The 15,466-nt window shown below is 38.9% G+C and overlaps 1 protein-coding gene across 1 annotated transcript in view; it reads right to left on the reverse strand.

Moving 5' to 3' along the window:
• The window catches only part of TENM1 (teneurin transmembrane protein 1), a 523,494-nt gene that overhangs the window by 101,465 nt on the left and 406,563 nt on the right, over window positions 1-15,466 (reverse strand). The window contains exons 19-20 of the mRNA XM_045538891.1: window positions 12,063-12,206; window positions 5,528-5,777 (exon numbers count right to left, since the gene is read on the reverse strand). Of these exons, the coding sequence (XP_045394847.1) occupies window positions 5,528-5,777; window positions 12,063-12,206 (394 nt within the window). The remainder of the gene's footprint in view (window positions 1-5,527; window positions 5,778-12,062; window positions 12,207-15,466) is intronic.

Here is a 15,466-nt window from a genome sequence, read left to right on the forward strand (position 1 = left end):
TCTTGGCCAGAAATATTTGATGCTGAAGAATGGACTGCCCTTTCTGCTCATCTCTCCATTGCCTTCTTCCTTTGAATATCCAGTGCCCACTTCTGCCTGCCACTAACTTCTTAGAGCTTCTAACTCTAGCAACCCTTATCCAAGACTACCTTCTCCCACACTCTGGTTCTATTCCTTGCCTTTATCTCAACTTATCTGTCTTGTGTTTTAGGGCCCTGTGTTCAGCTAGCAGTCCCTTTGAGAGGCAAGCTGATAAATGAATCCAGGTCGAGGGACTCATGGAGGCTTTTAGCTTGATTTTAAAAGAGGTTCTAGTGTTGAAGACACTTACAGAAGCAATGTCTTAACTCAAAGGAACACATTTCTTACAGTGGAGATTTGGGCACTGTGGAAGGCCAGCGAAGATGTTTTTAAGTGAAGTACAGAGAGCCTTTGAGGTATGTCTAGCTAGCAACTGACATATCTCTTATCTCATACCTCATATCTGTGAGTGCCACTGCTAATACATGAGATCAAAGTGGGGAGGTAGCCACCTCTTTCATCTACATGTAGTGTTTCTAGTATTTGTAGCTTCAGTGCTGCTGACAAGAGAATGGATTCATGACTATTTCTCAGCTATTAGCAGAGCTCTCAAAGCCCAGGTTCCATTTATTCCTTCAGCAAAAGGCTTTATAAATTCTACTGCCTCTCAGCATGCTAACTTTCCCTAAATGGGTGCTATTCCAGTTCTACTCCATTCCCAGTCAACAATAGGAGTCAAGTCCAGAGAACATTGTGAGAAATATTAAGCAGTCCTGGAAAGGAAACAGTAAAATCTCAAGAGAAATTTTCATGTCACATTGACATTCATCAAGTCCAAATTACTCAAGGTACCAAGAAGCATTTACTAGGCTCTTATTTTCTTCTCTCTTTCATTTTTAAAGGAAGGACAAAATAAATATCTGGAGAATAACATAATCCTGAACAATAGCAGCATGAGGTTTTTATAAAGAATAAATCATTTCCAGTCATGCTTAATGGGTTTTCTAATAGAATTGTGAAATTAGAAGATGAGAGAGGAGCAAGGGGACATTACAAATTTAAATTCTTGCAAAGCACTTGATCTGGTGTCTCCTGTTTTTACTTATATAATTATCCCTGATAGTTTTATAAAACCAAAAAGTGGCCCTGAGGCCATAATAATAAAAAAAGAAACAGAATCATAATTAATGAGAAATAGTTGAAGGACTTGGGGATGTTTAGACTGAGGAAAGAAAGCTCAGAAACCCATAATAGCTGTCTTCATAATTGTGAAAGTTCATCAGGTAAAAGAGGGAAGTGACTTCTGTGCCACTTCAGATGCTAACATTTGCCACTACTGAGTGGATGTTTGATGAAGGCAGATTTTTGTTGAATATAAAGAAGAGTTCTTTAACAGAGTAGTCCAAAGATGCAACGGGCTGTCTCGAGAGGTATTTACGTTTCCCATTATTGAAAGGGGTCAAACAAAACAGAGATGATAAACTATCAGGCATGTACTGGGCACAATGTTGGACCTGATACTCTGATGGATCCTACTAATGCTAAGCTTAAAAATCTGTGATGTTACTTTTGTGCTACAGAAATGTGTGTGTATGCATATGTATACACACACACATAAACACACACACATACACATATATATATACACGAAGTTTTATAGCAACTAAATCTCTAGTGAAACCAGGACCTAAACTATCTTACATAGAAATGAATCTATCTTTAAAATGTCCTCAGAGAATATATTTTTGAAGCTCCCTTAGGTTTAATTGAATGATCTTATAAGCTTCCCTTCTTTATTATCTTACTTCAGTCTCCCACTGGAAGGAAGCACTAAGATGTGTGTGTGTGCAGATAAAATCTGCGGGAAACAGGCAAGTGGGTACTACAGACTTAAATAACAAGAAATAATATTGTTTATCTTGGTTGATTTCTAATGATATTATATCATTATCATTAGAAATGACTTTTCCTTTCCCTCCCTGTTCAGCCAATGGGGGACCAGCTACAGGAAATAAGTGATTGGCAGCCAGTGAAAATGAAGTTATTTTTGAGGTCAGATGGAAGAAGCTCAATTGGGGGAAGTTTGGATCAGTAGGGCTGAGGTAGGAAATATCTACAGCCTTCCAATCTTCAAAATGTCAAGGGTCACCTGGGATTGTTCAGTGTGGCTCAATATGGAACCAAAGGATGGAAGAGAAGGAAATCTAGAAGAGTATCCATTAGGGGCAAACTATATGTCCTGCCAAAATGTCATCAAACTTTCGGCTGAGTAATACATATCTGTGGCTCTCAAAATAAGTTAAATTGTATAAGACATGTAAGAGGATGTTCGAATATAAACTTTAAGTCAATTTTTGCAGATAGGGAAGTAGAGAACAGAGTAGTTAAGTTACACAATAAATAACCTGACAGAGGGTCAAGATCTACAAGGCTTTCTATCCCAGTCTATAATAACCTGTTGACAATATTGCTTCTCCATTCAGAATTTAAAATATAACCAATAACATAATGACTATATTAGTCTGTGTTTCCAAGGAAACAGATGATTCAACCGAGTAAAATGACTACTTTTCACAGGGTGGGGAACAATTAAATTAATTGATCTTAACAAAAAAAAAGCTGGTACAAAATGAAGTTTTTATCTAAATACAGTAGAATTCAATGAACATTATGGTTCTTTCATCAGCACCACCTTATGAAATCACCTTATTTCTCTCCAGGAAGTTTAAATCTGGAAAAGTTATAAAGCAAATATGTAAATCCACCAGTTATATGTACAATGTGCAACGTACAGTACACATATAGGCTACTGATCAGGATAGATGCCTTTTTAAAAAAGTGAATCTGATAAGAGCTATATTAGTTTCTGAGTAAACATGACAGCTAATGTGTGTTGACATAAACTGGTTTGATGGTTTTGACTCTAGTCAAACAGTTAGGGAGTTACCTGTCAATTAGATCAAAATGATCATGTACATTCAATCAGTGTATTTCTCTGATGGCCAATCATGGGAGTTTTGGAATAGAGAAGGGAGAATTGCCTTTTCTCCTTGAACCTAATTCAGGGGATCTTAACCATGAGTCTATGAAAGGGCTTCGTCTATCGGGACAGGTTGCTGGTAAGAGCATGGGAGTCAAGGGAAGGGAAAAATGTGACACATGCAATTTTGTGTGATATGTTTTTTCTAAGGAGTGGGCTCACAGCTTTCAGTAGATTCTCAAAGAAATCTGAGACTAACAACAACAACAACAACAAAATGTTAAGAACTACTCTAAAGGATCTGAGCTCAGAAAAGCCAGCTAGGGAGATTCATACTAAGTGAGAGAGCCTGGGTGTGCGAGCTCATAGTGTGTGCATACCAACATGCCCGAAGAGCTATGACAATGAGAGAAAACTGTCTGAGAGCAAGAATGAATAGAGGCATTGGACAATACTTCAAACTGTCAGAAAATAATTTTTCTTTATACTGAGAAAATCACTTTGCAATTAGGATCCAAGTTGTTCTGTTTTATGCTTCAAATGGCTTTGTGTTGAAGGTCATAAGGTACTTTGGACCAAAATGCAAATTTGTAAACTGTTAAGGATCCTTGACCAAAAGAGAATCTCATCAAAGAATGACAATTGCTCCACCTTCAGTAAATTTGCATTTAAATTACAAAGGAAAGAACAAAACTTAGCTGGAGATTTATTATATTAATATTGTTTTGTTTTGCTTTTAGATAATTTTACTGTTTTTTCTTTGAGGAGTTAGCCATATAGGGGCTGGCGATATAGGCTTTATAGGGTTAACTATAATTATAGGATCATCAAGACAAAGTCTCTGTCTACCTGACAGCCAATATGCATGACTGGAAACATTCAGATGTTGAATGAATTGTTCAGTGCTCCCATCCATGTTTGGCATGATGTAGATAGAGCATCCCTAGGGTTTTGAAAACAATGTAGCATGTTGTATAAATCACTTCCAAATCCAGGCATACAACCAACTTGGTGTTCCTATTGACTTTCCAGTAAGTAGGCAACCAAAGAGATATACTGCTGGAAATGACAAGTCCCCGTGAAGTGTGACATCCTGAGGTACATAAACACTTGATTAGGATACGGTGCTATGAATTAGTACCTCTCCAGACTCTCTAGATGTGCTTTGTCTTTATAAAGTCTTAACTTTACAGTCTATTTTTTTTTATTAGCCAAGGGATTTAACAGGTTTCTTCCCTATGACAGCCTTTGCAATTATAATTAAGAAATGTATTAAAACTAGATTGAATTAATGTGAAAAATGGATGGGGGCTTGGGATTAAAAGATTTCCCCAGCTAGGTGTGAAGGAATAACTCAGTCTGAGAAAAGGGAGGTAGATTTCAAAGCAAGCATGAGAATCTGAAAAATTTCGAGGAATGCTCTTATCTGTTCAAATTTCCATGTTTGTGTGAAGGTAAGGTGTTACAGTGACCCAAGACTTCTCATGTATTTTAACTGGTCTTGAGAGTGCTATAGACACCCAGTCACTATTTTTGGTCACTATTTTTCAGGTCATTGAGGAGATAGCTGAAGCAAAGATTGTTTTATGGAGTAGTTCATAGAATGACATCAAAATTTTCTGAAACATAGAGAAACTTTTAGCCTAAAGTTCCAGAGGCATTTGTCAGGGATAAAGCTACCATAACCAATTAGAAAGAAGGGTCTCCCCTGGTAACAACTTACCCAGGGGAGAGGAAACAGGCTTGTTTATCCCTAGTGGGATAAGAGTGGATGCTTCCCATTTTTAGGATCCCAGAGGATATATATTTGTGTCTTATAGCCCCAGAAAGGGAAGAAATAAGCAGATTAAACCATGGTCAATTTAGTTGTAATCTTTGTGTAACTTCAGGATGTGAAATACCAAAAGCTATGAATTTCTTACAAAAGGTGTCAAAATATTTTGTACTATCAAGGAAATTCTTAGAACAGAGTGAGGAAATCTAAAGATAAATTCTTTAATCATCATGGAGTAGAGCTTTTAAGGGTAAAGAACTAGTTCTTCCTTCCTTATCATGTCATGTAGACATGGACTTCCATTTTCATCTTTATGAAATGAGCACTTCAAAAGATTGGACCTGGAGATTTTAGAAAGTTTACTCTTTTGGATCTGGTAATACCTCTCCTGCTAGAATGGAATAGATATTTTTGATGAGTCTTTTTAGTGGCCAGCAGTGGATGAGTGACTTACCTGAGCACTTGGAATTATGGAGATCCATGTCAGTGACAGCAGTGTACACAGGGAAGGACCCCCACACACACAGGGATGTCAACACTTCCTGGTTCTTCAAAGCAGTGCTCAAAGTTTCCTTTAAATAGGAGGACTGGGCACGCTAACCTTTGCCCCTACCCCTGAATCTTAATTCAGTGCTACAACAGGGGCAGCTGCATTTTCTGCTCCTTTTGGCAATGCCTTGTCTCTTCATATTATCTTATTCTAGCTTTTTTCTTTATCCGCTAAGCAAACATAGAGATTAGAGGAGACTTACCTTAATTCCAAAATACTAACGGAGTTTCTCGAGGGAAATATTCGCCTTACAAAATTGAAGTCGCCAACATATACACTGCCATCAGGGCCAGAAGCTAAGGCGACAGGAGCAAATAGTTTGTTGTTGTGGGCTGGACCGTTGCAGTTGGTGCAGGCGACACTCCTTTGGTGCCCATTACCCATTATGGTTGATATAACAGGGGGCTGCTGGGAAATGAACATATTTTCTCCATTCCCTTTATGTATAATTCCTAGACCCAAGGAAAGCAAAAGGAGAGAGAATAAAGAAAGCAATTACTACATAATAATCTCAGCAGCATTTTAATTTCTCTTTCATTATTCAAAGCAGGAAGGAGCTTTGGCCTGGCATAAGAGAACCTGAGAGTGTTTAACTGCATAACCACAACAAATAGTAGCATAACACACTTTGCCTCAGTCTATCCATCTGTGAAGTGGGGTAATATAACCAGTCCCTTTAACACTGATTCTGAATGCCTCAATAAAGCATTTGATGACTAATTTTAATGATCTCCTGTTCACGCTGGGCTCTGTGAATCATCTGTGGCTAATTTTTCATCTCTTGCTAGTTCTCTTCTAATGCCTAGCACACACCTGACTTCAAATTACTCTCACTATGAAACCTGTTCCTGAAAAGAGAATATCAGTCAATTTTAATATTAACCTTAGCAAAACACAATCAGGGAGGTAATCTACTTCTGTGAAAAGGAAAGAAATCCTACTGCTAGAATGCACTTCAAAGATGTATGAAAGGGACTTGAATTTTCCACTCTTTTGGACCATATCACACTATCATCAGCGCAGGAAATAGAGATACTGACTTACGAAAATGCTTTGCAGTCATTCTGTTTGGGCAATCACAGCCATACCCACAGCTTCAACTTTCATCTCTGTGTGCTGAAACTTTCTCCTGTCCGAGTTCTCACCTGACATGCAATTTCCAACTTGACCTCTTTACTTGGATGCCTCACAGGTACTTCAGACTCAAACATTTTAAAACTGAACTCATTATATTTCAGCACCCCCCCCCAACACCAAACCCTGCTCTTCCTCCTGTGTTCTCTACTCATCTCATGAGTAGTATCGCCATGTGTGCAGTTACCTAAATTGGAAACCTGGGCATCACCATGGCTCTTCTTTTCCCCTCATCCTCTAAACCTAATTAATTGCTAACTCCCATTGAGTCTATCTCCTAAAATGTGTTGTAACCAGTTTCTTCTTCCCTGTTCCTACTTTAGTCCAGTTTTTCTTAACCTTTTGGTCTCCTGGTCTTCATGCATGCCTATCTCCAAAGTTTCATTAACATTCCTGCCATAGAGATTATTTCAGTCCATGGCTTAAAATCTTTCAATAGCTTCATATCCTGTATAAGATATGGCGTACATTCTGTACTGTTAAGACACACAAAGTCCTTCATGATTTAGCCCTTGTCTATTTCTCCAGTCTCTCCTCTCATTGTGCTCTCGTTTGTACCCTGAGTTCTGGCCAGAGCAAAGTACTTACAGTTACTTTCACATACTTCCATTCCTCTCTGCTTTTGTAAATGCTATTCCCTCTATCCTGAATGCCCTCCCCATTTTGTCTGCTTGGGGAACTTCTACCCATCCTTCAAAGCTCAGTTCAAGTCTTTCTCAATGCTCCGTCCAGGCATAGCTAGTTACTCCCTCCTCTGTGCCCATAGTTTGTTTTCCATAGCTCTATTATAACCCTTACCACATTGTGTGATACAGTTTTCATTACTTCTCTACCTTCCCCATTAGAACATGAATGAGCTCCTTGAAGGCATACCGTCTGTCTTACTCCTTTTTGTATTTTAGTGCCAATCCCTGTGGCCAAGTCATTATAAGTGCTCAGTAAATGTTGAAAATAGGCTTTGAGTCTCTTGTAGTTTCCTTGTCCAAATCCCAATGATTTTGCAAACCTGCTGAGCCTGGGCAGAAAATCCAAGGAACAAGTACTGCTGTGCTAAATAGCTCAAGTCAGGCCAGAATGAGCCAGGGCAGGTAAAATATCCATGTTGTGAGAAGGCATGCCAATGTGTCAGACTGAAGTCACTGACAGCAAATGAACGAATGCAGTTATACAGTATAGCCTTATTTTTTCCCCTTCCACCCTGCTGTCTATCTCCTTGGACTGCCTGTTACTCTGCCTAAATATGTCCTGAAATGTCTTCCACAGTTTTCTTCCCACTTTTGGTCCTACAGTCCTACGTTAGAAACTATTGATCACTCTGAGACAAGAACATTTGCTGGCAAAAATAAATAAGAAGGTAAAACATGCATAATACCATGGCACCAAAGTATGTATGGAAGGAGCCTTCCAAGAAACAGAAATCCAACCCATCATACAGTCTTTGGATTTTAAATTTAAGTATTTTTACTTTTCCTTCCAGGGTGATTTCTGGCTACTTTTTCATCGTATGATTTGCAAGAGCAGCTGTGAGTTTATACCCTAACAAATTGGTCTTTTATTGTAGAGCTACGAGATATCTTGAGGATCACTGCTTTCTTGTTATTTTATTAATAACTTTATTAGGTAGTAAAGACCTTTCTTGAGATTTAGAATAGTTAATTAAGTAAGATTAATAGGACTGAACTTCATTTCCCCCAAAAAATTTAGTTGCAGTGTGATCACTATTGCAATTCAAATGAATTGGGAGGACGTGAATGAGAACTGGAATGACAGCTGCACAACATCATTGAAAAAAAACCTCCTGATGATTGCTAACTGAATATTCAACCAATGAGACTATGATATGTTCTTTAATAAATGAGGAAACCACTGTTTAGCATTCAGCATTTCAACAATATACTACAGAGTATATCATTCAAAAATCTTCCCAATTATTGGCTTGGAAATACCAGATTTGCTATTAACATCTATTTTCACAGGTAGATCTCCATTTTTTTATATCAATATAACGGTATAGATAGCAATTACCCTCAAAATGACATGTTATTACCAGGCTCCTGGCAATTTAAAAACTAAAGATGGCTATTCTAAACCATTCTTCTAAGCCTGCAAGTCTAAAACTCCCCTTTTCTATTAGAAAGCCCAGCACTCCATCAAAGAAGAAGAATGATTAAAGGAAATAAAACATAAGGCAATGTACTTTCTGATTACATCTCAACAATTGATGTCTTGCTTTCATGCAAGGCACTAAAGTGGCGTGTACTGAAATTACCATTCCTGTTTAAAGCTGAAGCAATCAAAACAAAAATGGGCAAACCCCTTTTGTATTGCCCTGGAAAAATAGATCATTTTGAAGGGTGTTTTTGTTGTTTCAAGAATCTGTTTAACCTTCCATTACATAGAACCAGGGCATACCATCTAGCAACAATGATTTAACACCAATTCTTCTGCAAAAGGTTGCTTTGAAAATATTTTGTTTATGTTCCTGGAAATCTTGATCAATTACTACTGCCTCCTTTCCAGTTTATTCTGCCACACATGCTTATTTTGAAAAGGGAATCAAATGATCCTAGGACAGCACACATTATTTATATGAAGGCCAACTTCCTGCTAAGGATTGGGTGTCTCGTTTACAGTCAACAATGAATCCCCACTGAATGGGGCCTACTGTACATTTTCTCCTGTAAGTTTTCCTTTTCTCTGCCAAAAAGCGAAGTCTGTTGTGTCATACGGTAAGCACACTTTTAAACACACTACTCATACCTTCTGCTACCTTGCTCAGAACCTCTTTTGAAGCTTATTAGCCTGAAATAAAAATTCCCCCTGAAAGCCAGTGGGTGGCACTTTATGCTGATTTTAAAGAAGAAACCATTTTTCAGACTTATGAACAGCAAGGGACACAATGCATATTTCTCTTAGTACTTGATGGAGAGGATATAAACACCAACTGAGAGATCATTCCCTCCCAGTAAAACCATTTGTCGACAAACTACTGGCCTATCTCAGACCCTATATTAAAAGAAATTCTTTACCCAGTTCAGACAGATGACGATATCCAATTAGTGCCCTGGATTGTTCTTTTTAATAACTTCTAACACTCAACTGGCAGGAAACACTAGGGGCTCTGTTGGATAAAGAGATACACTAAACAAATAGCTTAGCTCTGCAACAGATGTGCACATTTTTCTCATAATTTTAAAGAACCAAGTTTTCTTAAAAAGAATGAATATGCCTCTGTATTATCACGCAGAAGATGTATTTTCAAAGAATAATGTTGCAAAACCCAATTTTCTGATTTTTTTTTAATCTCAGTGAAAGTCAGAGCCATCTGTATATATCAGGTATAATATTTGGAAACAATTCTCCACAACCAATGGTTAATTGTCAGGTAAATATAATTGCTGCAACTGAAATGACAAATGGTCTGACAACACTGCCTGCTGGAAACTACCCACTGCATAATGATTTTGGAGCCAAAGAAAAACTGAAGAATAGAATGGCAGCAGACATCCAATGTAATTACAGGTGTCTTTTTAACCAGTGAGAGGAAATTGGGAGAAGATAGAGTCTTGTTTCTAATCTGTCTCAGATCAAAAAAGTAGGATGCCTAAAGAGTTACGCTTTTTACGGAGAGAAGTGGAGTGGGGGAATTTGGAAAGACGTCACCCTTGCCTTAATCAGTCAGAAAAGACTGTCTGACCCGATGGGGAAAGAGCATTGCTTTCTAAATTGGTCTTCCCAAAGCTGCTCCATCACACTTATCATTCCTGCTTCTAAAACTGCCTTTGTGGGTGGGATTTAGACTTCGAAAACATCCCAAGAGAGGAGTTCCTGTCCAAGGTCGGGCTGAAAGGCAGCGGCAGAGCTGGCTTCAGCTCTGTTTCCTGGCAGGTGTGACCAGTTCCTGGTTAGAGATACAATGCATCTACAAATGAGATGATGAAATGAACAAACATTTCTTTTTTAAAAAACTCTCCAAAGTAAGGCTTCTTTTTTCAGAATAAAATTCTCAGAAAGGGAGACACAGAAAGCAGATTTAGTGGGGCTGTGGGTCAGCACAAGAGATTTTTTGGGGGTGATAAAAATATGCTAAAACTGGGTTGTGGTGATGGTTGCACTACTACAAATTTAGTAAAAAATCAGTGAAGTGTACACTTAAAATGGGTGCATCTTATGGTGTATAAATTATACCTCAATAAAGCTGTTGAAAAATTCTCAGAAATAACTTGGTACCTGTTACCTAAAAACTAACTGCTGGTGAATTAGGAGTAGAGAGAACACATTTGTGGAAATCAGGAACCCCCCCCAAGCCAACTTTCTGAATGACTTCCCTCTGTTCTGAACTTTTTCAGTCCGTGTGAAGCAAATGGTAAGAGGATACGGACACTGGGAGCACACAGCTGGGGGCTGGCTCGATTGAGGTCATTTCCCACTTTGTGTTTAATGTCAATGACAGGCATGTGAAAGAGACAATCCATACAAGCCAGTAAAAGTGAGTGGAAAAGAAACGGCTGCTTAAAATGTCAAACTCTTTCAAATCAAAACAAAAAACCTAATAATTTAATAAGTGGCATCTGCCCTTTCGTTTTTGTACTTTTAAAACTGTGGCTCTCCTTTTGACAACAGAAAAAAAAGCTGACATTTTATATCTGTGCCTGAATCTTTGCTCTTCTAAAAAAAAAATGAAATGGAATTTAGAATCTTCCTAGAAGGGGGAGGAGTAGGAGGTATAAATGGGGGCATACAGCAAGGGACTCATTCACCTTCAGGGTCCTACAGGAAAGGAAGTGTGGGCTCATTTTGTGATAGAAGCAAATCTGGTTAGCTTTGCCATTCAGAATTTCCCAGCCTATGGTGCTGGTTGGCATAAATGATTCAACTATAGTGCAAATATGATGGGTGTAATATAATGGGTGTGATTATAAAATGGATCTCTTAGCCATGGTCAGTTCGTGGCCTTATAAGATAACCCAGCCTTAGCCACCTGTTCCACAAAGGTAGGATGGATACAAAGATGGCTGAGAGGAAGAGTGTAGCTGCCTCAATACATTCTGATCCGTAATTCTGGGAAAATAACCCAAAGTACATGTCCTACTTCAGCCTGCTTAGAATTTGCCTCTTTAGATAAAAAGGAATATGATTCCACAGTGAAAACTTGTCAGTAGATGCTCAGAGGAAAGATGGATGGAAACACCAATGGCTGGTTTCCCAGTAGGATGCAACAGGAGGTGGAGGAACTTGGATGAGAAGTTATAACCAGGGTAGCAAATTCAGTTTGTCTGGGGGAAGCACAGGCTCAGGGGCCACCTGTGGTCCCTTCTCCTGATTTATTTAACATTTAAATTACAAACTAGGAGGAAGTGACAGAAGGAAAAGTGATCCAAAGAAGGGAGAGATTGAAGAGGAGAAAATTCTGATTCTCACCACACAAACAGTACTTCAAAATGAAATTATTGTATTTGAAAGGAAATGTACTAATTTGGCCATCTTTAAGTGGTGTTCTTACAGGTAATTTTTCTCTTGTACCTTTTCAAATTTTCTGCAATGAATATGTATTAGACAGCCTTAGGAAAACAATATTAATAAAAATTTAAAAAGCTGCTTACCACTTTGAGGATTCAAAATGTGATGCTTATTCAAGGACCAGCCTCCTAGGTTAGAAGCATCCATCTCAAAGCCTTGTAAAACGACTGTTCTTTGTTCCCAGAGAATAAAGTCAGGGCATGTCTCATATTCATATCCCACAGACACTGCAAACAAAGAGTTAATAGCACATTAGAAGACTGTAAAATATTTGCTGCATGTTTACACCGGTCGACAATTCTGTGGATATTGCATTTGTTACTGAATTCTGATCTGAGTTGAAATTTGACTGCAAATGTCTTTTGCCTAGCACAGTACAGCATTGCACCTAGCACAACATTGGTCACCCAAAAGTGATCCGTGAGTGCATATTGGATAAATATATGAAGGAGTAAGTGAATAAATGCTGTCATTAGGTTGGCACCATATATTTATAGATATTAAGCTTTATTCTGGACTTTTGAATTAGAGGCTATGCTGTAAAACTGAAGAGTGAAGCTCTCTGCTGGATTAAAGTGTAGTAGTATAATTTCCCTCTACCTTTGTAGAAGAAGCGCAGGGAGGGCTGGTTTCTTGCCTCTATAGAGTGAAAAATGCACTCAGGAAGCTGGATTTGGAGTACTGGGTCACTTATACAACAACTAACTACACATGAAACTAATAAAAATCGATTAACCTAATTTATATTTTTTCTTGTGCTAATTGGCCTTTAATTTGCTGAGAAGACTAAGTTTGCTTAGTGTGCTGCAAGTGTAAATTCCACTTTGTGCTCATTATGTTTTGGTTTCTGCATATAGCTAACCAATGGGACATCACCCAACATTTGGCTTCAACTCCTATGCAGCACAGATGTTGTGCATTAAACTTGGAACCCTGGTATGCCACTAAAATGGGAAGTGCAGAATGTGTTAGTTTGGGTGCCTCTGCTCTACTGAAATATGTATAGCTCAAGTATACCAAGTCCCAGCTATTTCCCAGTTGGTAAACCTGCATACCTGTTGGAACCTCAGATTTCTGATTCCTGAATTTAAAATGCTTTCTATCCTCATAATGTTCTAAGCCTCAGAATACTGGCTCATAGCACTGAATATCCAAAGCTGATTTCCCCCTTTCTGGCAGCTTTAAATAGCCCCAGCTGGTCTGTTTTCTGCTATTGCTTTTGAGTACCTGCCTCTACCTGACTCTTTAGATGCCTGTGGAAAGCTAAGTCCTTCCCTTGTCATTCGGTTATGAAAACTGGTAATGAAAACTGGTGCTTAAACAATGCCAGCACAATAGGTCCAAAAATGAAAAATTAAAGCAAACTAGTTTGTTTTGGCATTAGGTGAAGGGAAAAGATGGTAATATGAGTGAAACTGATTTGTGTGAGCACGCGCACGGATAAGCCAAAAAGGCCTTATGATTACAAATACTCAGTTCTCTGACTTTGCACATCATCTGTGGCCAATTTTAAATTGCAGGCTGGCTTGTCTCTGTCATATACCCAACCAAAGCTTATAATAAGGATCAGGACTGTCTTCATGAGTGTGGGCCCATGCTTAGAAGAGTCCAACACTTGATTTAATGCTCGGCTGTCATCATCTTGTAACTCTTAATACTTTTTTGTTTTGAGACAGAGCGTCTCTCTGTCACCCTGGCTAGAGTGCAGTGGTGTCATCGTAGCTCACTGCAACATCAAACTCCTGGGCTCAAGTGATCCTCTTGCCCCAGCCTCCCAAGTAGCTGGGACTACAGGTGCATGCCACGATGCCTGGCTAATTTTTCTACTTCTAGTAGAGACGGGGTCTTGCTCTTGCTCAGGCTGATCTTGAACTCCTGAGCTCAAGCAATCCTCCCACCTTGGTCTCCCAGAGTGATAGGATTATAGGCATGAGCCACCGCACCCAGCCTCTTAATATTTTTTAATCAAGAGGCTTTTGTATTTTCATTTTCATTTCAATGGGCCCCACAGATTACATAGTTGGTCATGGCAGGGATGCCTTTCTGTCAGCCATCAACGGTGAAAGTGAAGACTCATGGTAATGCAAACTCATTTTAATATTAGCCTCAACCAACCATTATTAGCAAAGGAGGTCAATGGGGGGGGAAGGCTAATCAAAAAATTTTCCATTCAGAAATTATTTGAGGGTCGTCTGTGCCAATGCTGTTCTCTATTGCGGGTGGAAATAGAATCTCATAAGGGAAAGGTATCTCAAAGGTGATCTAGTTTAGGTTACACTCATGGCAAGAATCAGTGCTGCCTGTGGTCTTCCTGATATCTCATCATAGCCCCTCTACTTGCTAAAACAACTCTGGCAAAATGGAAAGAGTTGGTTTCAGAGGAAGAGTCAGAAAAGACTTCAACTCTCATGTCTGTCATTAACTAGCTGTGTGGGCTCAGGCAAGTTATTTTTCATCCCTGGGAGCTGTGTTCTTCATTGGTAGCAAAGTAGGGAGGGGGTGACTAGAACTGGTGGTTCTCAGACCCTTGTGGGTCAGGGAGCACTTTATTTTGAATCTGACAAAAGTTATGGATATTCTTGCTAGAAAATGCATATGCATGCAAAATTTGTATACAATTCTAGGGGGTTTACTGACTTCTTGAAGTTCAATTAAAGGTCTCAGATTAAACTAACACTCTATGATTCTAAAGTGCATTCCTTCTAGCTTACATTTGATAAGTTCTGGTTGAGAATCAAACCCAAAAGCCAAATAGAACTCCGTATCTCACGTTGGAAAAATCGGGTGGTTACAGAGTACACTAAGGGCCATGTTGGTGTGTAGAATAACATGGTTTCCGCTTCTCTTGCCAACATTTAAAAGTCTTGATTAATAAATAATCACAACAACAATAATTACAAGTTCCCTTAAAGCCATCATCTCCTTCCCCACAGTACTCCTGGCAATTACTGGATCTGCCTTCTGTACATTGTAAGCCTGGTGAGCTCCCCTAGAATCTCTTCTCCGGAAGGTGATTGCGCAGCTTTGCAAATAAGTAGTGTGCCCTGGTGACCTCTGATGATGGTTTGGAGCCTGCTTTCTCCCTCTCAGTAACAGTTAAAGATCCTCCCAACTCTGTAGCAGGAAATGCTTACATAAAGCATTAGTTAAAGAGTTCTCAATGCAATGGTAATGAGACTTCCGTACTCTTTTCACCTCCTATCTGCTCTCTGAATTGCTCTCCAGTCCACAACAAAAAAGTGCATTGGCTGCAAACCCCACAATTATATTACTTTTTCCCCCTAGTCACAGCAAATAGCAACAAGGTAGCCACTTAGGATGTTCCCTCTAATTTTTATTAGATTTACTTTCTCCCAAGAAAGCTCTATGAGCTAATAAAGTTATAATTTATACTTAAGACTTATCCAAAATTCCAACTGACTTTAATGAGAATAGCTGTGCGTTGGGGTATTTTTGTGTGTGGCTCCTTGCTCAGAGTAGCAAGGCG

Source organism: Lemur catta, chromosome X (genome assembly GCF_020740605.2).
Source record: "Lemur catta isolate mLemCat1 chromosome X, mLemCat1.pri, whole genome shotgun sequence".
NCBI classification, from domain to species: Eukaryota; Metazoa; Chordata; class Mammalia; order Primates; family Lemuridae; genus Lemur; species Lemur catta.